Here is a 27,872-nt window from a genome sequence, read left to right as displayed (position 1 = left end):
CCTATAGCTAAACCACAAATCCCTATTTGGATAGTAGGTTTGTGTGTTTTCTGGAGAAGAGGGGAAGCAGCAGGCACAAATCTGTAATAGAGCTTCCATTTTTGTTCATTACACTGGAAGTACTTTAAAAATACTTTATTAGACGGATAAGAAAAAAGGCATTACATGGTAAGTCAGGCTAGAGCAGTTTTAAGATGGGAAGAAATGCTTTCTGTACATTCCAAAGCAAAGCTTTTGTATTCAAAAAGCAATTTATTCTCAGACACATTTATCTGGATGCCAATATTTATAGTACTAAAGTTGCCATTTGTGCTTTTGTGGGTGCCTTTGGGTCAGACCCAACTGACTTCAAAGAGTTGCAAGTTCTCAGTGCTGCTCAAGATCAGGCCCACAATGTATTAGTCAATAATTGCCTGTGTAGGACACCTTCCACTATTTAAGCTCCAAGGCATTTAATGTTTTGTGAATCAAATCCAGTCAGAACAAGTGTTGAAGAAAAGGCTGCCTCATTTCTGTGTAAACAGAGTATGTGGTGCAAAGTTTATTGGATTTTTAAAATTTTCCTTTTTAAAAACTGAAATTAATAAAGGTACGCAAGTACTGATTCTAACCTGTCTCCCTGCGAGTTTGATCATCTCTTCTGATGGACTGATGTCATGGTAGTGGCTTCAAACATTTTAGCAGTTCAATTTTGATCTAAATAGATCTCTGAAAGTATTATATAGGATGCCAGAATTAGCATTGCTACTGTATTCCATCCATCCTTCTCAGTTCTGTTTTTCTCCACTGCATTAATTTCTGTTTCTCTTCCACTTTCATGTTTCTTTTTTTGTTCCACTGATCTTTAACTGTAAGGATCACCAAGGAGCTCAGTGGTCAAGAGCAGAAGAGTATCTCCAACAAACTGAAGCAAACTACTGGGTGATTCCAATCAGTTTAGTTTCACAATACTATTACACTTGTAAAGCACTCTTACTCTTGTGTTGAGTTTCCCTCAGCGGGGTGGGGTCTATTGCTAGCATTCATTGTTACACACATCTGCCATTCACAAGGAACCGGTGGGCTTTTAACTGATTGAGGCATGATGCCAAGAATCTGTTGTAGAGCCCCTCACGGGGACAAGTGCAGGAATACATTGGGCAGTTTCTATCTGGTTACGGTACCTCGATCTTTTCCAGTTGAAAGGCACTTGAAGATAACCATCCGCAGGTCCAGTCCCTCCTGCAGCCAGATTTTGTCCATGATTTTTATCATTTGTAAAGCCAACATATCTTGTCGCAGATCTTCTCCCACCTTAAATAAAAAGCAGAAAAAGGATACTTTGAACAATGAACTCGACAGATAAGAGAAAAACCATACTTTTCTTCTTAAATTGTGAATGACTTGTTTCCTCTGCTAAGTGTAGAGAAAGGATAAATGATGGGCCATAATGAAGTCTGTATATATAAAATGCTGATTTTCAGTTTATACAATACACAGACATCTCAGTTAGCCCTTGAGATATACTGTTTGAAAGATGAATATAGTCTCTTTTTAAACCTTACACTTTCACTCCAAGAAGGGGAGGAGAGGTAAGCTGGTCTAATGGTTAAGAGTACTAGACTTGGCCTTGGGAAACATTCAATTCCTAGCTCCACTATAGACAGGGTGTGACCTTGGGAAAGTCACTTAGTGTGTATCTGCCTCAATTTCCCCATCTGTAAAATGGGCTAATACTGCTCTACCTCACACAGGGGTGTTGTGAAGATAAATACATTAAAGACTCTGAAGCATTAAGATATGACCACGATGGGAGCCATGTAAGTACAAAAGTTTTCAACCTTCTACAAATGTGAACCACTCTTGCGGGGTGAGCTATTTTCATTCATCTAGTTACTTAAGTCAGTTTCTAAATATAAAGAGAAGATTCAAGATGCAGCTAATAGCCCATAGATATGTGGCAAAGCTAGCCAGTTTTGTTGGCATTAGTTATCATAACCCCATCTCTTTCCTCCAGTAGAACAGGGGAGAAAAAAACCCAAAAAACTTACTTTAAACATAACATTAATTTCTTCTCCCAGAGGATCTGCATTCACCAATGTGATTTTTAATGGTACTGCATTAGAATTGAAGAAGGAACATGCCTGCAAGTACATGATAGTTTAATCCTTAGCAGGATACCAAGCGATAACATTTTTGGCTTTCAAATAAAATAGAACATTAATAGTTTGCAGATGAGATTTAAAATTGCTAGCCTGCCAGACAAAGTCACTAATACTTGGAATGTTTGCACACCCTAACAACGCAAGTTCTGAGATCAATGAAGTGGCAATATATCACAAAGTAGTATCTCTACAGTGTGTTGTCTCATAGTCCCATTCCTGAGAGCATCACACAACCAGTAACTAAACGCTGCTGTTTTTGTGAGACCCGAAAGATTTTTTAAGTTTTGGTGTTGATATTTAATAGATTCACATCTGACATGCATATTTAAAAATCAGGTTAAAATGTTTCATTGCCCTCAATTCACCAGCCTATACGCCTAACATCTTGGAATGGAGTTTAATCTTCCAATCACTATCACCTGAATGCCCAGTTCTGACATGCCTGCTAGTTAACAGTAGTGACAACATTCCTCCTTTTGGTCATTCTGCCTCTTCCCTAACAATGTCTTCTGTATGCTGGTATACAATCAAGTGACATAACATTTTACTGGCATGTGTATTTTAATATGCCAGTATCACTAACAAATATATTTCCTAACTTGAAACAGTTATTTTAAAAAAAAAAATCTTTACTAGGTTGTCTTCCTGGTTGGAATCATGAATTTTTCAGAAGTCTGCACACCATCTCCCATTTCTCCTAAAATATGGAAAGGCAGGGCTGCAGAGGGCTTTTTGGGGGACTAGGGCAAAAGAAGAAACTGAGGCCTCCCACCCTTCCAAACAACTTACCACTGAGCAGAGGTGGGAGTGGGGTAGGGTGTGGGAGATTGCCTGCATCACGCTAACCTGGCAGCAGTGGCTCCTGTCCCATGGGGCTGGTCCCAGCTCCCCGCTCTGTGTGTTGCAACCTGGTATGCAGGGTCACAGTGCACTCAGCTTCTGGCCCAGCTGCCTGTCACTCACAACGGAAAGGCCACCAGGCCAAATATAAGTGAGTGGTGCTGTGACTGTGTGCCAGGTTGCAACGCCACTTATACTGCCCTTTCTGCCCCTCCCTCTTGGTGGCCTTGTATGATGGACATGACAGTTACCCTGAATTTGGTGGGATAAACATGCCCCAAAGAAAACATGTCCATGCCTCTCCTTATGTGCGGTCACAACAACTTAGATCATTTGGACAAAACTTTAGACAAAAATGCCTAGATCTGAACATCTCTGGGCTAGAGGCAGAGCATTCTCCATATGCCCCATGATTTTTGGATTTACTGCCTTTATTAGACAGAGGGTCAGTTTGATAACCAACAAATGGTGTAAAGTCCATGCAGGTATTCAGGCTCTTTCACCAAGGTGATTATGGGCAACACATCTGCTTATTTTGGGCAGCAATCCTTTGATTTATATTTGTGAAATTTTTGTACATATGCTGGTATTGCAAGATAGAAAATAGCCAAACACAAAATAAAAAAATAAAAATGGGGACCAACATTCTTAACTGAAGAAGCTATTCAAAGTTGGATTTACTGCTGCCTCTGAACTGTAAGTTTGAGATCTGAAGAGAATACAAGTCTGGAGCTTTCCCATATCTCAGTTTCCTACTTTCCACTGATTACATAATATGTTCCCTTCAATTCATCTTCTCCACCAGGTCCCTCACGGCGATTAGGACCAATGTTCAGTAAACGTTAGTTTGATATCAATTTATTCAGAAGTTTTACAGCTTGTCATTTCTCTGCCCCACACCCATTAGAATCATATTACTGTAGCTTTCTCCTGGAACATTCTAGTTTCTATTGGTTTCTGATTTAAGTGTTAGCCGTGTTGAGGCTTATACAATTTCTGAGACAGAGTTCCTCTTTTCACAGCATGAAATTCAGAACTCCAATGTTTTCTTGTTCCAGCCACCCTTCTGCTTGCATTTATAACTTCAGCCTCATAAGGGAATGGGATTATAATCTTATTTTACAACTTTAGTATATGTATTGTGTAATGCATAAGCGTTGTATTATTAAGCATGTAAGACAGCGTATGCAACTTGTGCTTCAGAGGCTTTAAAGACTGTCAGATCTTGCACGTTTTGCAACTTTGCTTTCACTAACCTTCCCAGTTGCATAAAAACTCCTATTTTAAAATATAGAGTCTTCCCTAGCATGGAGGAAGACATCCAATCACACAGCTGGTTAGCTCCATCCCACAATATATACTTCAAAATATTAGCAGCCAGTCTTGTACATTTCCTTCTCCCTTGACCATTGCTGGAGGCTGTCTAACTTTTCCATTCACGTACTTTGAAACTTCCTCTGTTCTCACACAATGTTTTTATGACTTTCATGTATGACCAGGTCCTTGCTGCTATGCAAGAAGAGCTCCACTGGGTTTTGATGAAGTAGCAAATTAAAATCAGACCTTGGTCTAGCTGTGTAACAATTTCCACAATCTTTGTCTGTCTGCTCAACTAATTTAATTTTATTGTCTAGTTCTAAAGGCTCTTATTAAAAAGCTCCCCCACCAGTGTAACGCATTTCATATATATGAAATATTCCTTTCTACACGTTGATCATTTTCAGGAATTACAAGCATGTAATGCTGATTTTAAAAATCTTTCCATACTGTACCTTGACATTTAATTCTTTTGCCACAAGGCTGGGACTAAGAGGCAAACGGCATTTGTTCTTCATGAAAAAGGATTGTACACGTTCCATACCACTTTGCAGGACAACCTGAGAGCAAATAAATAAATAAATAAAAATGCAGAACTGTCATTAATCCATTAAAATACCAACAAGGATATTTTTGACAAGCAAAGTAATTGCGTAGAACAGCAGAGCCAATGCCCTAATTCCTGAGGAGTGCCATGGGATTTTAAGTGACCACAGTCACAACTTCTATTTTATTTCTCATCCAAAAAACATAACGCCACCAGTACAGCCCTAATGCCATGCCAGTGAAGTTTTTCATTGTCAGTTCCTTTCCTCGCATCATAACTACTCCCCCACCAAAGCTACAGTTAACAGTTGAAGATTAGTCATTGACAAAAATCTGTTGATTTTATTACTCTGTTGAAGAAACATTTAACATCTGTTGATGAAAAACATCTTACTATACTTTTATACAGTGCTGTATTTAATGTGAAAGCTGAGTAAATTTACTTTGAAATTCAAGTCAGTTGTATCCCTCTTTAACACACAAAATTAAAAGTTATGCATACGCACCTGCCTAGCAGATCCACTTGTTTGTTTTACTTTTTCTGCAACCACTCCCAAAAGCTGTACCAGTCTGGTCTGCTTTTCCAGCTCTTCCCTCAGTCCTTTTCCACAGACCGAGAGGAAGGCACCAAGAATACACTCATACCTTACCCCAAACTTTGCATCATGTAGGGTATCCTTCAAAAGCCTGAAATAGCAGGTATGTAAGTTACTAGTTTTCCCTACAAAGCGATATTTCCCCTCTAAAGCGAACATTTTAGATAGAGTTCAATAGCAAGCCTTTTTTTAAAAGTCTGTTAACAAGTGATATTACACAACGCTGCACACACATAAGTAGTTACTGATTTACAGCAAGTAATGTAATTCTGAAAACTATACGTATATGGTTCTTATGGATTCATTTGGTTTTATTACAAGGAACACTATCTTTTGCATATTATGCTGACTTGATGTAACATCCATTGACCTGTCAAACATTATTGAAATTTTAGCATTTAGACAAATTACTTTATTCTGGAAACACCAATCTGACTATAATTAAATGATAATGAAAGACATGTTCTTACCAATATACACAGTGTGCTATTTGAATATTTCCTAACGCCCGAGTCAAAATGAATCTGACTAAAGAGTTGTCCAGGTAGGTTTCATACTTCAATGCCTAAATGTAAGAAAATCAGTCAATTTTTATATTCGATTATACACTGCCTTTGGTTGTTTTGGGGAGTTACCTCTAACATTTAAACTTCAGTGGTGATCAGAGAATCTTTAGCGTCTCAGAGCAGAGTAAACCCACTAGCTTTGGCTATTAATCCCAGATAATCTGTGAAAGTTTTAGATGATTGAGAAACTAAATTTAAAACAGACACCTGAAGCTGTAGTGGTATTTTAAAGAGTAACCATTTTATAAATATAGACTATATATGAAAATAACCAGGGATGTCAGTAATGACATTTCCCCCACCTCTATCCTTGCTCAGGAGAACAAAAAAATAGCCAAAATAAATATCTGCCCCAGATTGATTTATGTCATTAGCCTATTGGCTTTTAAAGGTCACTCCCTCACTTTTTGCTCAATAAATCGGCTTATCATGCAATTTATACGGGATAAAAACAGCCTTGTTTGTCACACAAGACCCTTAAAACATCCTGGGCAACTGGAGGTATGGGGTTGCCAGATTTGTATCTCTATTATCTAGCATTCCAAATGTGTCCTATTTTAAGATGGTTCCCTCTCCAGTGCCTCTGTATACATACCAGCCTGGTTTGAGACCAAAAAAACCACTACACTTAGCTATGCCATTTGGCTCCCCCTCTTCTATACTTTAAAGGCTACCCAGACCCTTAAGGGAAAATCCAATGTTTGCATCTACATGGGGCATCCTGCAAGGTGTTAAGACAATTACAGCATCTGATCTTACTAATTCTCTTCATACCACTATGGGATAACCCATGCCTCAAGATCAAGGCCAACTCCACGCTTAGAAAAAGGAACAAAAATTGAATATACAATGTCATAAACTGGTCTCCCTTGATCACATGATAACAATCAGCTACCACTGTCTCAGTTCCTTTTTTCAGCAGCTATGCTTAAGGATTCACGCAAAGATAGGGAGACAATTGGTCTGTTTTAACTCTAACCTCTAGAAGAGCCTGTTAAGAAATAAGGAAACAAACTTAACTTTGGAGGAATTACTTAAAATGCTTTAATGCTTTGCAGTACCCTCTCAATCTCAATCTGAAAGAAAAATGGGGGAACCTCCCTCCCCCCCAAAAAATCTTAGCCTTAGTACTGCAACAGAAACCCAGGAGGATAACTGGCTTAATGTGAAAAAAAGATACTTCAAGTTCTTTATCCTTGCAATTCCTCCAGAACAAAATACAAAAAACGGGCATTACTGGACTCCAGAACTTTTGTTTAAGTCTCGATTGGTAACATATGACAAATGTTGGAGATGCAAAGAGCCACATGCGAACCTTTCTCACATCCTCTATACCTGTCAAAAAATGCATGTGTTCCGGATCACCATATTCAGTGCGCTCTCAAGAACACTAAGTGTCACCATCGTTCCTTGTCCAAGCTTGCATAGTATAGGGGTGCTGGATGATTTATTACCACCAGATGGTATGAAGAAATGGATTGCAGTAACTATTGTAGTGGCCAAAAAGTTATTTTGAGAAGATGGAAATCTTCAATTCCTCCTTCATACACAGACTGGGTTAGTGAGAGCACTCTACTACTGCATTAATGGAAAAAAATACTGTCTAAGAGAAGTGCTTGGAAAAAATACTGGGATATCTGGTCACACATGAAAATTGTTTACCTTTTCAGTTTAGTATGTTGTGTGGATAACTTACCCCATATCTCGATGTCTGTACTCTGACCGGTTAAACTTTTCCCCCAGTCGGGGAATTTGCAGATTATTATGTGATCCTTGCTCCACCAGCTCCTAAATCGCATTTTGCACCCCTCGATAATCTGTACCTTATCCCCTGACGACCAGAAACTCCTATGCTTGAACTCTGTACCGTTCCTTATTTCAACATTATCTCAAATAAAATTTATTAGTCCCCGATACTCACAGGTTGTTTGCTCACTTATTTACCTATTTAGTCATTTTAATAACTGATGCTTTGCAGGACCTCTATGGGGTCATCCCCCCCAGGTTTTGCAAATAATGAACGTTGAATTTTGTTATTGATATGCTATTTCCACCTTATGCATTTGTATGTGTTTTGTTTCATTGTATTTATTTTTTATTGTTTTTATATAAAAGTTTAAAAAGTGACCATTTTGTACAAAGTCTTTTGTTGGATCATATTAAAGAAGTTCTGAATTAAAATCACAAATGAGTTTGATTCCCCATAGTTTAAATTCCAGGGTATTACTAATTAAGAGGTCTCTTGGTTTTTGGTACTGTTTCTCTCCCTCTATGTGTGAAACTTGCAAGCTGCTAATTGTGTTAGTACATTCTAAGACAGAGTCTGTTCTCAAAGCAATTCACAAGAGAGAGAGAGACTCAAAGCAATACTCTAACAACAGAAACAGCACCCAGAGACTCCCCGCCCTTTTGTTGTATTAACAATTGTGATTAAAATAGAGATAGAGGATGTATGTGGATGGATGCTTGGTGTGGATAATAACTGAATGATCAGGGAGGTGCCAGCCTAAGAATCCAGTGTCCATCGGCTGAAGAAGGCGTCAAGTGGAAATAACCAGAGGACCCCCCCCCCCCCCCCCGGAGGGCAGACTGGAATCCACCCAACAGCCTCAAGAATGGGAGAACCAAAGAACAAGATAACATCTTGGAGCCGTCAGGAATGTGCTATCTGCTGATTGATTCAGCAACAGCATGATGAAGCAATTCCCATAGACTGGCATAGGAAGAAATTCCTATAAAAATAGACTCTAGAAAGTGAGAACTTTGGGGTCTGATTCTGCAAACCAACTTCCAGGAGCATCAGATGAGCATCTGACAAGGCCCTGCTCCCTCCTCATGTCCAGGCCACCTGGCCAGTGGCTTGGCATGAGCAACTCTAAGGCTGGTAACTGTGATAACAGCCTTGCAGAACCTGTGTGTTTGTATGAATGAATGTGTGAATAAATATGAGATTGAATGGAATGTAAAAGCTATAACTAACTGCTTACTATGATTCTTTCTGTATTCACAATAAATGTGGTATTTTGCCTTTTTCCCTTTAATAAGATCCTGCTGGTTTTTATTTTATTGGTACAACACTTTCACGAATCCAGAAGGTGCTAATATAATTCTATTTTTTGTTCTTCCTAACCCAGCATGTAAATTAAGTAACTTAATATCACTCATAGCACCTCTGTACCTAACCTTCTAATGGCAACACTAATTAAAAAAAGGACCCAGATGTGCGTTTTTGCACCCAAAATATACCAAAAAATGTTTTCTTCAAGAGTTCTAATGTTGGAAAATGTACCAAAAGAGAAAGCAATAAATCTCACCTGCACAAACTGGGGGAGGAAGTCTGTTAACTCATCATCACTTATTGCCTCAATCCAATTCACAGCTGTGGTTCGCAGTTCCTGATCTGCAAACCTGCAAGAGCATCACAACTCCACACTCACTGTTATTGGTTTTAACTTCAGCAGAGATACACATGAAACACGACTAAGTCTTGGGAGCTAACATTTTTATTTTGGCAGTGCTTGCCCACTCCCAACAGTATCAGGCCCTCCATGTAGAATGCACAGTATAAACACAGGCACAGGGATGCCTATCTCTAACAATTTATTGTCTTAGCAGCTTGCTTAGATAGCAAACCTATTCTCATAGTAAAAGGATAGATTTTGAAGTGAGTCACTAAAGTCTTCTCTTGTAATGTTATGGTAGGATGTCAATTTGGCTGAGTTTATCAAAGAAATTAAAACAGCTTTTGAAATGTAGACATGGGGTTTTTGGTATAAAAATTTAGGCCATATTTTACAAGTGAAGGAAATCCAGATAATCCTCTTATAAATGAGAGTTTAGAAGTCATCTTTTGTTGGTAATCAAACCCTAATCAAAGTGCACTTTAACTAGAAGCCCATTCAGTAGCTACCTCCAACCATGCAAGCCAAAGAGAAACAATTTAAGTTAATGGAAGCCATAGCTTGTAAACAAAATTACAGAACGTGCAGTGGACATACTTTACAATGCATTTTGCAGCACCCTACAAAACTTGTAGTAATTCAACAGCGGATGACAAATTCTACAATGAATTACAAATGAGCATGCTAACTATTTGCACAATACAATAACATTGGAAAAAAGTTAAACATCCAATTTAAATGCACAATTACAAATTGTGCATTTGTTTCTATAATTTATGCAGTTCACTTACTTTGAATCCAGTAGTTCCAGTGCAGTCAAAGGAGGTAGGGGAGGCCACTGCTGAAGCAGTGAGTAGATTTCAGGAAGACTTGCCCAGTCCCAGTGTGGGGCACTAGCTAATATTTTTGGAAGGCTGTTTGTGTGTCCATGGCAATATTGTCGCTTCTCCCACAAAAATTCTTTATCTTCCTTTGATAGCCTGCAGACAGTCCAAAGAGCAGTTTAGTTCATAAGAATGACTATCGTTACTCTGAAGAATACCAAAGCACTTGCCAAAGTCCATATGTAAGTCACTTCATCTACCTCCAAGATCGAATACAACCTACAAAGTTTTAAGTAGGCAGTGAGGAAGGTACCCCTGAAATGGTAGATTGTTGCTCAAAGCAATCAGAACTTTATCATCGTTTAAAGTTTCATCCGAAATTGAGTAGGGCAGAGCACCAAATGCCATACTGCAGTGTTAGTTCAGCACAGATGACACAGGAAGTCTGCCACCTACAATATCCTAATTTCTTTTAGTGATCTCTCAAGCGTATATAGCAGCTTCAGGAAACTTATCAACTGTTCTGTGAAAAGTTTATTACATAGATTTCCCCCAAAAAATGGGTTCCTGTGTTTCCAGTTCTACTGAATCTCTTCATAATGAGCACTGCACAGCTAAACCCAGGCACACAAGCCTCATTTATGTGAAAGAAAGGGGGCATGTGTGGCTATAGATTGTGTGTCAGCCTTTAGTAAGGATGACAAGTTTTAGGAGATAACAAGCAACACTGTGTCCCATCTCCTTCCCAGGTAGGGGGGAAAGACGGGGGGAGGGGGGGAGAAGAGAGTCAGGATATAGTCACAAAGGAGGCTCCCCTCACAACAGTATTTCAGCCTTATTAATGGAGAATGTTGTGCTGTTTATGAAGTTAAGACGGTTATAAATACAGAATCCTGGCCAGTAATCCTGTTCTAACAGATACAGCATTTATAAAATTTTGTCAGGCACCACCCTTAGTAGAACTCTAGTCTCCCATTTTCTCCTTCCTTCTCTAGTTCTCTCATAGCCTTGCAACATTTTAAATAACCACTGCCCTCATCTCCCAAAAGCCAGAAATTCATTCGCAGCACCTGCCAGGTCATTAATTTGCCACCACTGTCCTACAGTCTGAAGAGGTCCGAACAAGCACATTTTGCAGAAAGGGGTCAAAAAGAGAAAAGTCTAGTAACAAGGAAGATGCCTGGGTACAAGCTGTGGAAAAAACAAGTAGGTGTTGTAATTTCAAGACCACTGTTTTCTGGGGTACATACAGAACACTGAAGTCAATCACAGGACTTCAAAAACACTAAGCTAATATTTCAGACTAATACAGAGGAAATTTAACTAAAGTTATGTACTTAATTTCCTCTTCACAGAGTTCCGTACATGTAGAAAGAAAATATTGCTACAATAGATGAACATACCCAAGGCTGCCATCTTTGGCAAGAATAGCAAGAAGACGCTCCTTTACATTTTTTTCCAATGTTTCTATTGAATGATGTACCAAACCATTTGCAGCTTGCGGAATTTTGTATACAGTATCAAAAGCCAGGGAGGGAAAGTCAACCTGAAAAATGAGAACAGAAGCCAGTCTTAAAAAGCTTTCAGAAAGCTGAAAAGGCTCCCTTAACACTGAACTACTGCATCAGTGGTCAATGATCACTGTTTTTACTCAGACTGTCAAGTGATGAAAAAAATGAATCGCACTGTTAAATAACAGACTGTCATTTAAATATTTTTGGATGTTTTCTACATTTTCTAATATATTGATTTCAATTACAACACAGAATACAAAGCATACAGTGCTCATTTATTTTTTTTATTACAAATATTTTTGCTGTAAAAAAGAAATCGTATTTTTCAATTCACCTCATACAAGAGCTGTAATGCAATCTTTTTATCATGAAAGTTGAACTTACAAATGTAGAATTAGGTACAAAGAACTGCATTCAAAAATAAAACAATGTAAAACTTTAGAGCCTGCAAGTCCACTCAGTCCTACTTCTTGTTCAGCCAGTCACTCAGACAAAGCCAGTTTGTTTACATTTGCAGGAGATAATTCTGCCTGCTTCTTGTTTACGTCACCTGAAAGTGAGAGCAGACGTTTGCATGGCACCGTTGTAGCTGGCGTTGCAAAATATTTATGTGCCAGATGCGCTAAAGATTCATATGTCCCTTCATGCTTCAACCATCCACACTGATGACGTGTTCTGCTCGATAACTATCCAAAAAAGTGCAGATCGACACATGTTTGCTTTCATCATCGGAGTCAGATGCCACCAGCAGAAGGTTGTTTCTCTTTTTTGATGGTTGGGTTCTGTAGTTTCTGCATCAGAGTGTTGCTCTTTTAAGACATCTGAAAGCATGCTCCACACCCTGTCCCTCTCACAGTTTGGAAGGCACTTCAAATTCTTAGGTCAAGTGCTGTAGCTATCTTTAGAAATCTCACATTGGTATCTTCTTTGCCTTTTGTCAAATCTACAGTGAAAGTATTCTTAAAACGAACAACATCCTGGGGCATCATCCGAAAGTACCATAATATGAAATACATGGCAGAATCCGGGTAAAACTGAGGAGGCGGCATACTATTTTCCCCAAAGGAGTTCAGTCAAAATTTAATTAACACTTTTTTTAAACCAGTGCCATCAGCATGGAAGCATGTCCTCTGGAATGGTAGCCGAAGCAAGAAGGGGCACACAAAAAAGTTTAGCATATCTGGCACGTAAATACCTTGCAATGCTGGCTACAAGAGTGCCATGTGAACGCCTGCTCTCACTTTCAGGGGACACTAAACAAGAAGCTGGCAACATTATCTCCTCTGAATGTAAGCAAACTTTTCTCTTAGTGATTGGCTGAACAAGAAGTAGGACTGAGTGGACTTTTAGGCGCTAAAGTTTTACACTGTTCTGTTTTTGAGTGCAGTTATGTAACAAAAATCTACATTTTTAAGTTGCACTTTTACAATAGAGAGATTGCATTATGGTACTTGTATGAGGTTAACTGAAAAATACTATTTCTTTTGTTTATCATTTTTACAGTGCAAAAATTTGCAATAAAAATATAAAGCAAGCACTAATACACTTTGTATTCTGTGTTGTAATTTAAATCAGTATATTTGAAAATGTAGAAAAACAGCCAAAAATAGTAAATTGCAATTGGTATTCTATTGTTTAACAGTGTGATTCAAACGTCAATTAATCGCAATTAATGTTTTGAGTAAATTGCGTGAGTTAACTGATTAATCGTCAGCCCTAGTTTTTACATTGGTATTTTGGTTTGGTATCCCCTACCATAGCCCGAACAATGAAGAGGTTCCCCGTGCCCCCCCAAAAGTGATATCTATTTCTGCTGACAGACAAAGTTCTTGATCACTTACGGCAGTCAAACAGTATCTACTCAAGTCAAAACAAGAACCCTAAAGCTAAATCAGAAAATACACTACCTGCAATACTATTTTTTCCATGAGATTTCCTCTTTTGTGGGCAGTTCCTGATGCTGCAGTCACATGTGATGAAGTCCAAAGATGTAAGAGCTTCGTCCCACAAGTTAACAAACTAACACACACACACACAAAAAAGCACAGTATTTCAGTAACTATAACTTGTGTCTACTCCTCAAAAAGACAATTAGTTGTGAGAAACAGTAGGAAGTCTGGGAAGCAGATCAAACACCCATTAAAAGAAGATAGCTCACAAATGATAAAAATATTAATCTGGTATCTCTTCATAATTTAAATGGACTATCAATAGGTTCACTATAATGGCAAAAATTTGTCACAGAATATAGATGTTCTCAAACTGAGAGCAGGCCAAGTATCAAATTATAACTGTCCCTGAAAGAGGAAATTTTTTTCTTATTCCAAAGAGGTTCTATATTAAGCTTCTGAACTCAGAGGGAACATTGGGAGCATGCCCATTTGTTTGGCTGCTCAAAATCATAATCCCCAACAAAGAATATGATCTCTACTAAGAAGAATTTCATTCTCCTATGTTCATTTAACTATATTCTATATATATATATTTTTTTTCAAGTCCTCAAAATGCTTGAACCTGAGAGAAGCTCTAAGCCAGCACAGGCAGAAGGATAAAGTTAAATAGTGAAATGGTTGACTTGACTAAGGGAAAAATGTCTCGCCTCTCAGATAAATAAAATGGAGCACAGGTTGCCCATGTGAAGCGAATAAAGCTTTCAGACAAAGTAAATATTCTACAGGCAACAATCCTGCACCAACAAGGATTGGACTTGGGATCTTTTCTCATCTATAGCTTCTATGATTTGATCAAACCACATATTGGTTTAGCTGCAGGTGCAACATTTGCTAATAACTTCACATTACTACTAACCAATTATACTAATTAGTATGAGTCACTACAGTTATATATTTACGGAGTTCTAACAGCGTGCTGGGCATTGTACAGAACAGAATTCTTGCCTCAAGTAGTCTTAAAAAAAATCTTCCAGTCAATGCAGTTTAATTTCCTGAAAAAGATGTAAGGGGAACGATCAAGCCTTCAGTGTGTTGGGGAGAAGGGGCTGGGAAGGAAGAGGGGGAGGAAAGAAGAGGCAGTGCTACCTTAGTCTTTATTAATATGAGGTTCATAATTCAAAACAAAAAACCACCATGCATCTAATTACATGCCACTGAAGAACAAATGAACACAGATCTAGCCCTTAAGAATTACACAGTATTCTTTCAAGCACTTGTTAGTTCCCTTATGTGGTAGCAAGAATGGAAGAGCTGTATGCTTTCCAAACCCACACTTCATCACAAGTGCTTCCAATCTGGCTTTAGATTCTCACAGCACAGTAATGACCTTTGAATCTTCAATGTTCTAGTTAGCAGCAATTTTTAGATCCCCTTGTTATTGATGTAATTTGAAAATGCAGCTGGAGTATTTGGCTTGTATCCCTCAACTACCTTGGCCCGTGTTCAACTGTAGTAGTCCACGGTCAGTCTCTGCTAGCATTTCCACATCTACTGCTGCATGTTATTCATCCAACTTTGGCCTAACCTTTTTGATCCTTGTGCTTCAGGGAGTTGAAATAATTCTCGCACGTGAAGTACAATTTATCCATCTCTCTGCTCTTCAAACTGTTGATAGGATTCTCTCCAAGTAGCCCAACATTACAATATAATTAAACTGACAACTTGACATTCAGCTGAAGATAAGCTCGATCCTATTTGGTAAAAACTTAGATGCAGGACCATAGGACCAGCTCCTCAGCTGTGTAAGGGCAGTTGTGTGTCCCTGACAATAGGGGGTCCTCAGGTAGCATACAACCACTGTAATGCATCACTCCCTCATGAACGGTGCAGCAGGTGTGGTCAGAGCACTCCTGGGCTGCAGAGATACCAGCTCCTGGCATGGTCTCAGAGTTGGTTTACACTATGATAAAAAAACCTGTGTGATACCAAGTGTCACTGCCCAGGGCAGCTGGTTTGGGCTGTGAGGCTAAAACACAGTTATGTAGCCAGAGTCCAAATGTCTATGCTTCCATTTTATAGCCCAAACCCTGCAAGCCCGAATCAGCTAACCCAGGCTAGCCACAGGTGTTTTTTGCAGTGTAGACATCCACCAGTCAGCAACTGTAAAGGTAAGTTGCAGAAGCCCTCAAGCGGCTTCAAGCTGTGCCTGGGAACTAGTCTGGGGCAGATCAGCTCAAGATCAGAGAAGCACAAACGTGACTTAAGGTTACCTTTGCATCCCCAGCCAGAGTTTTGCTCCTCAGCTTTCTTGAGCAAGGTTTGGATCTGGGCCAATGGTCTTCAATGACGCAGAGCTTTCTAATATTTACCACTTTCTCTTTACATTCCTTTAATTGCACACTTATTACACCTTGTAAAAAAGTTACTTTAAATCCTATAATCCAGATTTTAGTCATTAAGTCTGGTAAACGATGTCTGATTCATCTTCCGATTCTTGTTCCAGGAGGCCTCTGAATATTCCCACTTGTGGAATCAAAGCACCTTATGAGCTTTTGGAATCTCCTAGCCTATACTGGCCACTTACCCCTCCCTCATGGAGCATTACAAGTGGAATGGCTCCAACTGCCTTTAAGTTCCTGCTCAACAGTTGAAGGTTTAAAACTCAGTGTTCAAAATGTTTCCCTTAATTTTAATGGTCTCCTGCCCCTTTGTACCTACTTTTGTTTATAGTTAAGACTGTTGCTTTTCATTTAAAAAAATAAGGAAGAAAGGGTTTCTTTATGGCAGAAGCACTGTCTGGATCAGCAAAGACCATGAGGGCTGCCTCAAAATCCCTTCTGATGGTGGAGGGTCTTCAGATCTACTTGACTAAAATTGGTATGGTGTAAGTCCAGCATCAATTTTGAAGAGCCACTCAAAGTAGTTATTCATATTATTGTAGAGATGAGAGGCCATGACTAAGATCAGGGTTGCATTGCACTAGATGAAGCACTATGTCCATCGTAAACAGTATGCAGGTGCCTGAGCTTATCACTGAGTTGAATGTCAAGTATCCAGCACCAATGACTAGGGACTGAAGAGCTTCTTGCTAATGTAGCTTTGTGTCCAGCATTACTGGTACCAATGTCCCCAGATCTATACTGTCAACTAAGTCCTTTGCAAAAAGAATCGAGCACTATTTAATAAGTGTGAATGTACCGGGGGGGGAGAAAAAAGAGAAACACTAGTTACTGGTACATAAAAACTATCCTTAAAAAGACAAATTAAATACCTTGATAATTTATACTCTCCTTTAAATGTAATAATCTGGGGTCAGTTTAAGTCACATAACAGTTTCACTGTCTAAGACAAGAAACCACTGTTCAGTGTCTGTAAAACTTGAAAGCATTTCGTTCTAGTTTGTCTGATCTCTGGATGTAAATCTGTGAACCAGTAAACTTTTCCTAAATGTGGATAGGCTGGAAGTGATCTTTGTTACTTACAAACTGTATTTGTTTTACTCAGAGCTTTCATAATCATTCTAACTACTGCATAAGCAACTTACAGAATTAGTGTACTACATTAGTAACACTAATGTAGCTTAAATGTATAAAGTCAATTCTATCCACTTTTTATTTAATGTTTTTGTAGAAGGCATTATCGTATTTAAGCTCTTTCGAAGTTTGATATGGTTTATCTTTTTAAAAAAAGCTTACACCAGAGTAATAAGACCAGACATCACTATCATATGAAGACTTGAGACTAGAAGAGACTGACTGCTTTCTAGACCACTAAAAATAGAATTTCACAGAAGGAATGTAAAGGTGAGTCCCAGATAACATTTTTAAAAAGCCTCTTTTCCTCCAATCTCCATTTAAGAGCACTGCAAGAACTGAGTTTCTTTCAATGATATACAGTCCCAAAGACTTGTTCACATAAGCTCAATGTCCTGGCTGAAAAAGGTTTCAGATGCCCTATTTGTTCAAGGTGATGAGCTGGACAAAAGAGCTCTTAACACGGAGTCAACTCCTGCTGAGCAAAGCAATGGAATTTAGCTGTACTAAAGCAAGAGTAATCCTATTGGGAAGAGAACCCTGTGAAAGACCTATGAGCAAGCTGCTCTGCTCTCTAACCAAATCTGTTCTACCACCACATTGTTACCAGCTCCTGTCTCCTTAACACTTACAGAGTGAACTCGTCTGCCTTTCACACCTTCTGCCCCTGATGCTGCTCATTAAGTGCTATTCTCTCCCTCCCTATAGAAGGTTCTCAATCAGTAGAGAAAGGAGTATATTTTTTAATTCAGTAAATGTTGGACAGTAACACTTGGGGACACTTACATACATATAATCTATTGACAGGTTTCAGATGAAGTGAGCTGTAGCTCACGAAAGCTTATGCTCAAAAAAATTGGTTAGTCTCTAAGGTGCCACAAGTACTCCTTTTCTTTTTATATAATCTATTGTTCACCAGCTCCTATGCTGGAAGTCAGTGGACTGCCTCAAGGATGCTCTTATTATACTACAAACTGTTGCTACTCTGAAGTACTGCTACCCACTGTGGTCTCTATTTGGGAAAACTATCATGTAAATGTGGGTGAAATATGACCATTCCTTGATTATTAATATCATCCAAACAGCCTATCAACCCAACCCTACTAGTCAGTCTGTTAGGAGACTGCAGAAGTATTTGAATAGTAACATCTTATAAGCAGAATTCTATTTACTGTTGATCCTTCGTATCTAACTAACAGTAACTTCCAACACAGCACGTTCTATTAAAAGCAATGGCAAAGAAGCAGCTTCTGCACTTGTGGAGTTCATCTAAATCCCCTTATAAACCCAAGTCATTCGCTAAAACAAACCTTTTGTATGCTTACCGTCTAAAGTCAAAAAGAGGTAAAGAAACTTGACCCAACATCTCTGGGCCCTTTCTCTGTTTATTTGAATCAGGTGAATTTCCACTATTTTGATTTAATATTCCAAACAGAGTAAGACACAAGACAGATTCCAATGGCAATTGTGAAATCTGGATAGGGAAAATGATTCTGTAAAATAAAAGTATGTTAAAGAAGACTCAACTCAGAAGAAAAGAAACCATTAGAATCTTTAAAGGAAGTTACAATATATGTTGATGCTTTTTGTTCTCAAAAGGAAGTGAATTAGTGTTGAACATTAATATGCAAAATTTAATTTATTCACACATTGCATCACATCTCTAGTGTCAGTAACAATTTCTGAAGGGCGCAAGGCAACAACCCTGAATCATATCTAAGTTCAAAAGTACCTCTTAATGGACAAGATTTCTTGCGTAAAATTACATGTTCTTTTCAAGGAGCTGGACTGTCTAGTATAATTAATTTTTCCAATTTTTTTGCTCACTATCAGGGCCTATAGATTTGGTTTAACACCCTCTACTTTTCTAAGTTTAATATTAAAGTCAAGCTTTGAGACAATAGGTTTTTTCATCCAAATGAATTGCTGTTTCATGTAAGCATTTGTGTGTTCTGAAATGGCACACAAAGTAGAACCTTCAAATCTTACTAAACACTAATAAAATTCAGTGTACAGAGTAAAGTTCACACTATTTTTTCCTGTCTTGACGTATTCTTTAGTTTTATTGTAATGTCAGTTTTATATGCCACAACCCTACACTTCCTACATTAAATGGCCTGAAATTAGCCTAAGAGACCACCTGTCTCCAGTGATACACTGCCCATCAGTAGAGATGCTCAGGTTAGATCCCTCTCACTATAACAGAGGGCAGCAACTTCGCCATGCTCTAGTGTGTCCTGTGGAGTCTGAAATAATGTTCTGCCCTGGTATAAAATAGCCAGGATTTTGTTGACCGCAGTACCCATTTGTTTAACCTGACTTTGAAGAGATAAGGAATTAAGGTTTTGGCAGGTGGGTAGGTTTGTAGGGATTTGGATTACAAGATGTTGCCTAATAGAAGTGGAGAGTTGAACTGTGTATTTAAATTTATGATTTTAAACAAAGGGTAAGGTGCTCAAAGCTTACGTCTGGGCACTTTTTATTGTTTTAAGTTTGATGGGGAGGGTACTGAAAACAAACAGTGTATGGGTGAGAGGAATCGACTTAACCCCTAGGATTAGGACACTATCAATCCAGTTCTCCTCTTGTGTTCCCCACCCCACCGCCCCCACCAATCAAAATCTAAATTAGCTCATCAAGGACAGTTAAACATTCCCACACAGAAGATAAGAAAATCAGACATTTTTGCTATTAAATCTTAAGTGATCATTTAAAGAGTCTGCCTTTCTGTCAGCAGCAGCCCTCCCATCTAAGATTTTAAAAATTAGAACATATGCACAATTGTCATACATTGCAAAGGAATGTTAAAACGCACTACTTGCATTTAAGTGAAGATTAGTTTATCACTGAAAAATGCTTAAAGACAAAACTTCCAGAGTACTTACAACACTAACAAGTTTTTCCCTCCCTAGACATTTGGGCCATAACTGAAGCCTTTTTCCGGTTTACCTCTTTATAGGTGCAAACTGTGCCCACAAAAAGGGAGGAGTTTTTTAAAATATGAGTTTTCCGACAATTTATAAATGTGAACAATCAGCATATTACTAGAGGGCATTTGTTTCTTCCTTCTACTCCCAGACTTTCAAAATTATTAGGGTAAAGTGCTACTCTAACCCAGACAGTATTAACATGTCAGACATGTGTGATCACAGAAAGTCTAAGTTCACTAAGGAGTTCAACAGAATTAGCAGCTTACGTAACTTTCTATTAACTATCCAAGTATAGTTAGAAAATACTATAATTAAAGACAGGAATATTTTAATGAAGGAGCAGACGTTCTAAAATTACTTACAGTTCATCCCACTTAATCAGATAGAAGAAATTCTTGTATGTGCCAACCTTCTTGGACTGAACGGGTTTAAACAGATCTTTTCCATTATGGGTCAGAGAGCAAACCAAGTAGTATTTTTCGTAACTGGAAAGGAAAAGTCAGCATGCTGAAGCAGGAAGAACAAGAGATGGATAACCAATTTGTAAAACAGGACATTAGTTTAATAAAATTACTCACTTTGACACCCAACTGGTAAGAATTCCATGAGCAGCAAATATTGTGAATTGCAGATGCTCTGTGGCAGTCCATGCTTCCTTAGTGCTTCTATTATTTTTTGTTGCAGAATGGCTGCTACTGCAGCCTGAGTTTAAGTGAAGGTGAAGAAGGGCATAGACTGCTGCAGTCAACTGGTCTATGCTCACTTGCACAGGGTTTTCAGGCTGCAATGAACCTAGATTATAATACATCTTTAATGCGTATCTTCCTAAAACCACCATTTGAAAACTATTCTGAAATAAGATTAAAAGCTTTACTTACCAACTGAACTGTTGCTAGTGTCATCAGCGGGCTTTAAGGACACCTGCACAGTAAGTTATGGCAAATTTCAGAACACTGAAGCAGCTTACATCCAAATAACCCCCAATTGCCATTCTTCTCAATGACAAACTTTGTAGTTTAACACACATGATGATTATCTGAAACACTGGGCCAGATTTAGGCTCACACTTTGGTCCCTTTGCACTCTTGTAGCACAGAAAGTCCATACAAGCTACCATATGTGACTGAGGATTCACAGTGAGGGATCAAGACCAGAGCAAACTGCTCAGGTTAGCAATAATTAATGTAACAGCTGCTAGAGGACCATTAAAAAAATCAGAATAAATCAATAGTGTTGAGGGTGCTCTAACTTACACCATGGGACTAGGGGAACACAAAGGTGGCATACAGATCAGCTACACCAGAGGAACAGGACTGTTAGTGTCAATATACCACTTCTAGAAAAAAACTGAAACCATAGTCAAGATATTTCTTTTATTGATATTTATTCTTGATATGAGAACTTATTTCTCAAAGTATGCAACAAATTTAGTGTTAAGCATGAACTTTATATACCTAGGGAGCACCAAACTTTTTCAAAAAAGTGTATTTTATCAGAGCTATCTTTACCATACAGCTAGCTTCAACATTTTATTTTTTGTTCAGTGAGTAACTGATGAGACCTACTACAAGTTAGCTCCTTAATTTTTCTATATCTGTTCCATTATTCCTTTTTAGCAATTTCTTATGTAAAAAGCAACCTGTAATATGATGCAATACCTGGATGCTCTATCTTCCATTACACCACTGTCATGTCATGAAGGGGTACTGCTGTAGCATAAAGAATGGAACACTTCTTACTGATAAGTTCCTTTCTGCTAGCAGCACCTCACAATTCTGGACGTCTGGCCTGCTTTCCTCTCTCGGCAGCTCACCGAGAAGGATCAGGGTTTTGGTGCCCGATGGTCTGGCCACATCACCTCTGTTCTTGCTGGCTGCCAGATAAGTGATTCCCAAGCTGTGAAACTTGCATGACAACAAGTACTCCAGAGACAATGAAATAACTGTACCTTAGACCAAGACAGTCACATGGTAACAATTCCACTTAATATCTGACCCTGGACTCACAAGCCATCCAGGCTGGCTAGGACTATGGAAGACGCTGCTAGCAGAAAGGAAATTAGTGATAAGAAATTTTCTGTTCTGCAGCTCTGTATCTCCCACAATTCTGGGCATCTGCAAAGTAGTGAGCAGTGAAACAAGTTTAGTAGGAAAGTACGATCCTGCCTTTTTGTGAACTCGCTCAAATCTGTATTATTTCTTAGGCTACCGCCTGAAGCGCTTTCCTGCCAAAGGAGATCTCTGAAGACAGACGGTCCATCCTACAGTGCTTCGAAGATGTTAGCTGTAGACCAAGTGATGACTTTGCTAATTTCCAACAGACCTGCTTGTTTCACCCATGAAGTTGCTAAGAATCTCATGAAATGCACCTTGACCCCTTTGGGGCAGGAACCACTAATGATCTGTAGGTTTCCACAATACAGTCTAATCTACCTAGCAATGGCAGACTTCGAAGCTTTGAGTCCATGGCACTTAGTGTGGAAGGATGTGAATAGGGAGCCTAATCTTGTTATGGATTCAGTATGCTTGAGAACTTTTCAACGCTCTTCTGACATCTAAAGTATGCCACTCCTTTTCAATGGGATATTAGGGGTTTGGACAGAATGAAGGAAGTGCAAACTCTTGGGAAGTGTGGAAGGAAGGATGGATTCTGGTGTCCTGAGCACCACCTTGTCCTTCTGAACACCACTCCTGAATAGGTAAGGCTGCCAGCTCCAATACACCTGGCAGATGTGACAACTATTTAGAAATCAGTATTAAAAGGAAAAATAAAGTCTGACACTGAAGTCAGAGGCTCGAAGGGATGGCTTGTCAGGTCCCTCAAAACTAGGATTAGGTCCCATTTGGGGAAGAACGGCCTGACCATGAGTCTGGCAAATCAGACTGTGTGAAGGAATGTGGTTAACCTGTGGATGGTCTGCCAGGGAACCCAAGGACCCTGTGAATAGCATGGTACTAAGAGCGGACACTTAATATGCAATTGTACGAAGCTACAGGTCTATCTATGCCTTCTTGAAGAAAGTTCAGAATGGCTGGAATTCTTGTGTTTGCACTGTGCTCTTGGCACCAATTGTTGAATATGGACCAGATAGAGGAGTTTGCTTTTAGAGTCAATACTCTCCTTGATTAAACCAATGTCTAACTATGGAAGACAGATGTGCTTTCTGGTCAACAGCCAGGTTGTTAGTTGAAGCTGTTTTAGGTCTGGATGAAGAAAAGAATTTTGTGAGAGGATGTCTGGTCTCTGTGGAACCTGAAGTGGGGGTTCCAATGTCAGCTCTATCAGGTCTGAGTACCAAGGTCTCTTTGGCCAATGAGTTACCAGTATTGCCATCACCTATTTTTATTTTCTGGACCACCTTCTCCAGTAGTGGGGAAGGTAAACAGTCCCTGCAGCCAACTGTGCAATAAGGCACCTGTCTCTATGGATCTGAGTCTGCCTCCCTTGTGAAGTATTCTGGCCTCTTTGCATTTGTACCATCCACAAAACTAGTCAGTTGAAAGGAAAGTGAACATCTAAGTGATGATATCCAAAATCTCCTGATTTAGGCACCACTCGGAGTTGCTGACCATGCTGAGCCAGTCTGCCTTTTACTTCACACCCCCTTTGGTATTGATTTCTCAGAGGGAAAAGAGGAACTGTTTTGCCCACTTCATTATTTACACTGTTTCTGTGTGTAGTGCCACCTCCTTGTTCCCCCTTGGTTGTTTACATATGACACTGTAGTCATCGTCTTATTGAACAAGGACATGGTTCCCCCTTAGGATATGCTGGAACCGTCGCAGAGCTAGCTTGACTACTCTCAGCTCTAGGAAGTTTATGCTGTGAGCCTTTTTCCTCCAGGCTCCAGAGGCCCTGGGCTATTTGGGTTTCCAAGTAAACTCTCCAGCCCTCCAGTGTGGCATCGGATGAGAGGACTTAAACTGGAAGCCAGATGGGCTGACCACCATTGTACAGAGTTGAACACCTGTGTTGGAACCCATACTTGATCTTTCACGCATTCCAGGGAGTGGTACCACACCATCAGATTGAAGGCCTGAAGATTTCTGATGTGTGATTGTGCTGATGGAGTGAGCCCCATGCAGGACATCAGAAGTACCAGCAGTTTGAGACATAGCACTATAGTGAGCCTCCTGAAACTCCCATCCAGGAATTTTTCTTGTTTGAAACCAGAGAACCTTTCTTGGCACTGATTATGAAGCCATGTGACTTGAGGAGATTGAACATCTGAGACATGCACCCCTGTGCGATGTGGATTGTGACAGAGCTCTGATCAGGATGTCATCCAGGAAGGGGTGAGTTCCCTGTGACCCAATTCTGGTAACTGTCCCCAACATCCTTGTAAAAACCCTGAGAACCAGGACAGGCTGAATGGGAGTGTTCAGTACTGAAGTTTCCTGCCACAGGCAAACCCCAGAAGTCTGCGATGGCATGCCACGATGGGGCTATGGAGATAAGCTTCTGGTATGTCTACTGAAGTCAAGAATCCACCCCTCCCACCCCAGGCCAGGGATGACACTGTAGAGGCTAGGGTCTCTATCTGAAACTTCATTTCCTTCATCCACTCTGCCTTTTTAGGCAGAGAATAGCTCTGATATCTTCTGTCTCCCTCCTCCCCCCCATGTGCTTCTGTACAATGAAGATGATGAAGTAGAAGCCAGAGAACCTTTCTTCTGAGGAAACACACTATCACTCCCATATCCAGAATATGAGATCTTTTGTTCTGAATCAGACTGTTTTATAGGGTCAGTGGAGTTGGGTGACTGGATGAGGTGTGCCCACAGCTCCAGGGAACATTCCTGGCTTGCTACTTCCCTAACCCACTTGTTGATGAAAACCATTCCTTTAGGAAATGGGAAATCCCGCCTCCTAGTTTCAGCTCCGAGCACAGGCCTGTGCGATCTTTATCATAAGTAGATTTTGGCAGGGCTGAGGTGATCTCCATCACTGGAGATTAAGAACGGGTTGGACAAACACCTGTCAGGAATGTTCTAGATAATACTTACTCCCACCACAAGTGCAGGGGACTGGACTAGATGACCTCTCAAGGTCCCTTCCAGTTCTATGATTCTATGATACTCAGACAAGCTTGCAAGTGGCTCTTTAGCATGTCATGAGGCTCTTTGCAGCACATATTAAAACACTGATGCTTTTACAATGTTATTAACCAATTGTAGTTGATAAAACAATATCACCTGGTCTGTCACTTTGCTGAAAATGAAACAATGAATTCACACTACTGTGGCACTGGGTAATGCGGATTGCTAATTTGGCTCCTGAACCACTGAGGTCTGAGTATCACTGCACTGGTCTTTTCCCCCAGACCTCGATTCCATTGTTCTCCCCTGGGGAATTTGATGTCTGTTTGCTGGTACCTCTGTGAGGACCAGGAATGATGGCTGGCCAAACTATGCTGTATTTTGTCGCATTGTCAGCCATCGCCTTATACACCTTCTCTCCAGAAAGGAGCATGTAAACGTGGCCAAGCAGAGACCTGCTTTGTGAGTATCCACCTTTCAGGGCCAAAGCCCTGGCTCAAGCTGTGAACCTCAATGAATCTATTGAGGCATCAGCTACAAATGCTGTTGCTAGGGAAACTTTCTTTAAAGTGGAGCCAAAGTCAGGGTGATGGCTGTTCACAGGGCTTTGATATCTTCCAGGCAGGGAAGAGATGCTCTTGCAAAGCAGATGGTCACCAAGGATGGTGGGAAGGGAGGGGGCAGAGGAGCCTTCAAAGCCCTTTTTTAAGAGTGACCTCCATCTTTCTATCCAGGAGTCCTAAGAATCCTATCCTGCTACAGCAGTGTCACCCATTGGTATCAACAGACCCTGTAGATTCTTGAATGTTATAGAGCCTGATGTCGCACTTGTTAACATGCTAGCCCTTATCAGGCTTGTTCCTTTTATCCCTGATCACACCCTGGAAGATTTCAGGGCCAGACAGCTCATCTTCATCAGTAAGGGAGTGGAAGGTGGACAACGACAACAGCTTATCTCCTGGATTTTTGTGCTTTTCCTTTAGATCCTCCTCCCCCCCCCCCGGTTCATTTTTTTTTAGAGTGCTTTGGAACCGTAGCTCTACCGCAACTTTGGTAAGGCCTTTTGCAGCTTGTCTTCCTTCAGCCCTCTTGAGAAGTCTGACTCAGAACTCTGTCCTGCTGGGCAGGGGGGGATCATCAGAGATCTCCTGATCAGCTTGAGAATGAGGGGAACTGATTAGAAGCCTTGCTTCTTTCCCCAAGGTGCTGAGGACCCACTTTAAGGCTGGGACTTCTGGCTCCACAAACCTCTGCTCTTTGTTCAGCGGGTGTCTAGTGGGACTTACCCCTGAGTCAAGTGATCAGGGTCCTTCTCGCTTTCAGAGCCTCTCCCTGCTCTACACTGGGGTTCCTGGTTCTCCCTCTCTCTCCCCCGCCCATTAGAGTTGCAGCTGCCTCAGCGGGTAGGAGACCCAACCTGTCTGACTCCTAGCCCCAGAGTTAGGGATAGAAGGCTGGGCACAGGCTGGGGGCAACTTGCCATCTGCTGAGCCTAGAGAAGACTGCTTCACCTACAAAGCACTGTTTGGATTTAACCCAGTGCTTTACCAGCTCCTCTGCCATGTCTGGAAGGGGCAGAAGCGACAGCACAGAAATGCTGCAGCAAAGGTTCAGGGCGGGCTAAACCAAGCCAGGTGGAAGGAAGAATGCTGAAGGAGAACATTGCTCCTCACTGCCCAAAAAACTAAGCAGAAAAGTTAAAATATGAGAATGTGTGGGAGCAAAAAAACAAAAAACCACCAAACCCTGCCATTGCCTATTCCTATAGAGGCAGAGAATCTGTCAATGAAAAAGAGCAGTGGGGGCATAGCCAGACCACGTGGCACAAAAACACTGAATGGCCTCCGTGAGTTGCCTGCAAGAGACAGGAGAGCAGCCCAAGCATCCTCCAGAATGGTGGAAGATACAGGTCTGAAGAAATTGGGAATAAAAACGCACAGGAATGTCACATGCCTGGACAAAATGAATGAGGGATTGTTGGTCAAATTCCAACTCTAATAACTCTCACCATGCAAGTTCTCCCTCAGTTTTAGTTTAGTAGAGACTTTCTTCTAACATCTTGTCCTAAATCAGTTAAAGAGACTAAATGATTAAATAGCAGACAATCGATCCCAGAGGCAGCTAAATTTAAAACATGGATGAAGTGAATCTTCTACACCTCATACCTACCTCATAGGAGTGTTAAAAAGTTCTCTTGTATACTTATTGTGCTGACATGCTCAGTCAGATAAGAAAGTTTAGATTATTAATATAGATAAAACCTAAGAACCTTGTAGTTACCAAAGATCTTAAAACTTGGTAAATCAGTTTCCACAAAAGAGCTAATTACATTTTTACTTACAGAGAGGCTGCCATGTCTCCACACTATTTATAAAACACTCAGAACCTGGGATGACAAGTGCTATATACATACCAAGCGTTACTAAAAAACATGACTGGATAAAAATATATGTACAAAGATCTATTGTTACCCCTTGACTCTTGTGGCAACTGCTAATCATACGTAGTGTTTGGATGGAGACTATTAGAGAACTCCAATTAAATGCAATTTTCCTTCTCCAGAAGTGAACTTCACTTACCCTTAACAAGGGTAATCTAAGTAAATATTCGCAAAAAGAAAAAGGAGTACTTGTGGCACCTTAGAGACTAACCAATTTATTAGAGCATAAGCTTTCGTGAGCTACAGCTCACTTCCTCAGATGCATATCGTGGAAACTGCAGCAGGCTTTA

The 27,872-nt window shown here is 40.1% G+C and overlaps 1 protein-coding gene and 1 long non-coding RNA gene across 8 annotated transcripts in view; one reads left to right on the top strand and one right to left on the bottom strand.

Annotated features, from left to right (window-relative positions):
- LOC140912653 (uncharacterized) overlaps window positions 1-17,481 on the top strand; it is a 38,469-nt gene extending 20,988 nt beyond the window's left edge. Inside the window, exons 5-6 of one of the 2 annotated variants that reach the window (XR_012159333.1) lie at window positions 1,734-1,799; window positions 17,331-17,481. This is a non-coding gene — a long non-coding RNA (uncharacterized lncRNA). Of the gene's footprint in view, window positions 1-1,733; window positions 1,800-4,006; window positions 5,761-17,330 lie in introns of those variants that run through there. The other variant, XR_012159334.1, reaches the window with a different exon arrangement.
- Window positions 1-27,872, bottom strand: part of PIK3C2A (phosphatidylinositol-4-phosphate 3-kinase catalytic subunit type 2 alpha) — a 90,214-nt gene that overhangs the window by 18,220 nt on the left and 44,122 nt on the right. For 5 of the 6 annotated variants that reach the window (XM_073347388.1, XM_073347387.1, XM_073347390.1 and 2 more), the window contains exons 10-22: window positions 20,982-21,024; window positions 20,682-20,895; window positions 20,466-20,588; window positions 18,499-18,666; window positions 13,656-13,767; window positions 11,638-11,780; window positions 10,202-10,390; window positions 9,324-9,417; window positions 5,914-6,008; window positions 5,354-5,534; window positions 4,757-4,861; window positions 2,031-2,123; window positions 1,164-1,293 (exon numbers count right to left, since the gene is read on the bottom strand). In XM_073347388.1, coding sequence (XP_073203489.1) covers window positions 1,164-1,293; window positions 2,031-2,123; window positions 4,757-4,861; window positions 5,354-5,534; window positions 5,914-6,008; window positions 9,324-9,417; window positions 10,202-10,390; window positions 11,638-11,780; window positions 13,656-13,767; window positions 18,499-18,666; window positions 20,466-20,588; window positions 20,682-20,895; window positions 20,982-21,024 — 1,690 coding nt within the window. The remainder of the gene's footprint in view (window positions 1-1,163; window positions 1,294-2,030; window positions 2,124-4,756; window positions 4,862-5,353; window positions 5,535-5,913; window positions 6,009-9,323; window positions 9,418-10,201; window positions 10,391-11,637; window positions 11,781-13,655; window positions 13,768-18,498; window positions 18,667-20,465; window positions 20,589-20,681; window positions 20,896-20,981; window positions 21,025-27,872) is intronic. The other variant, XM_073347391.1, reaches the window with a different exon arrangement.

Source organism: Lepidochelys kempii, chromosome 6 (assembly GCF_965140265.1).
Source record: "Lepidochelys kempii isolate rLepKem1 chromosome 6, rLepKem1.hap2, whole genome shotgun sequence".
Classification (NCBI taxonomy): domain Eukaryota; kingdom Metazoa; phylum Chordata; order Testudines; family Cheloniidae; genus Lepidochelys; species Lepidochelys kempii.
The sequence above is the reverse complement of the archived record's forward strand: the minus strand, read 5'-3'. Positions and strand labels throughout refer to the sequence as shown.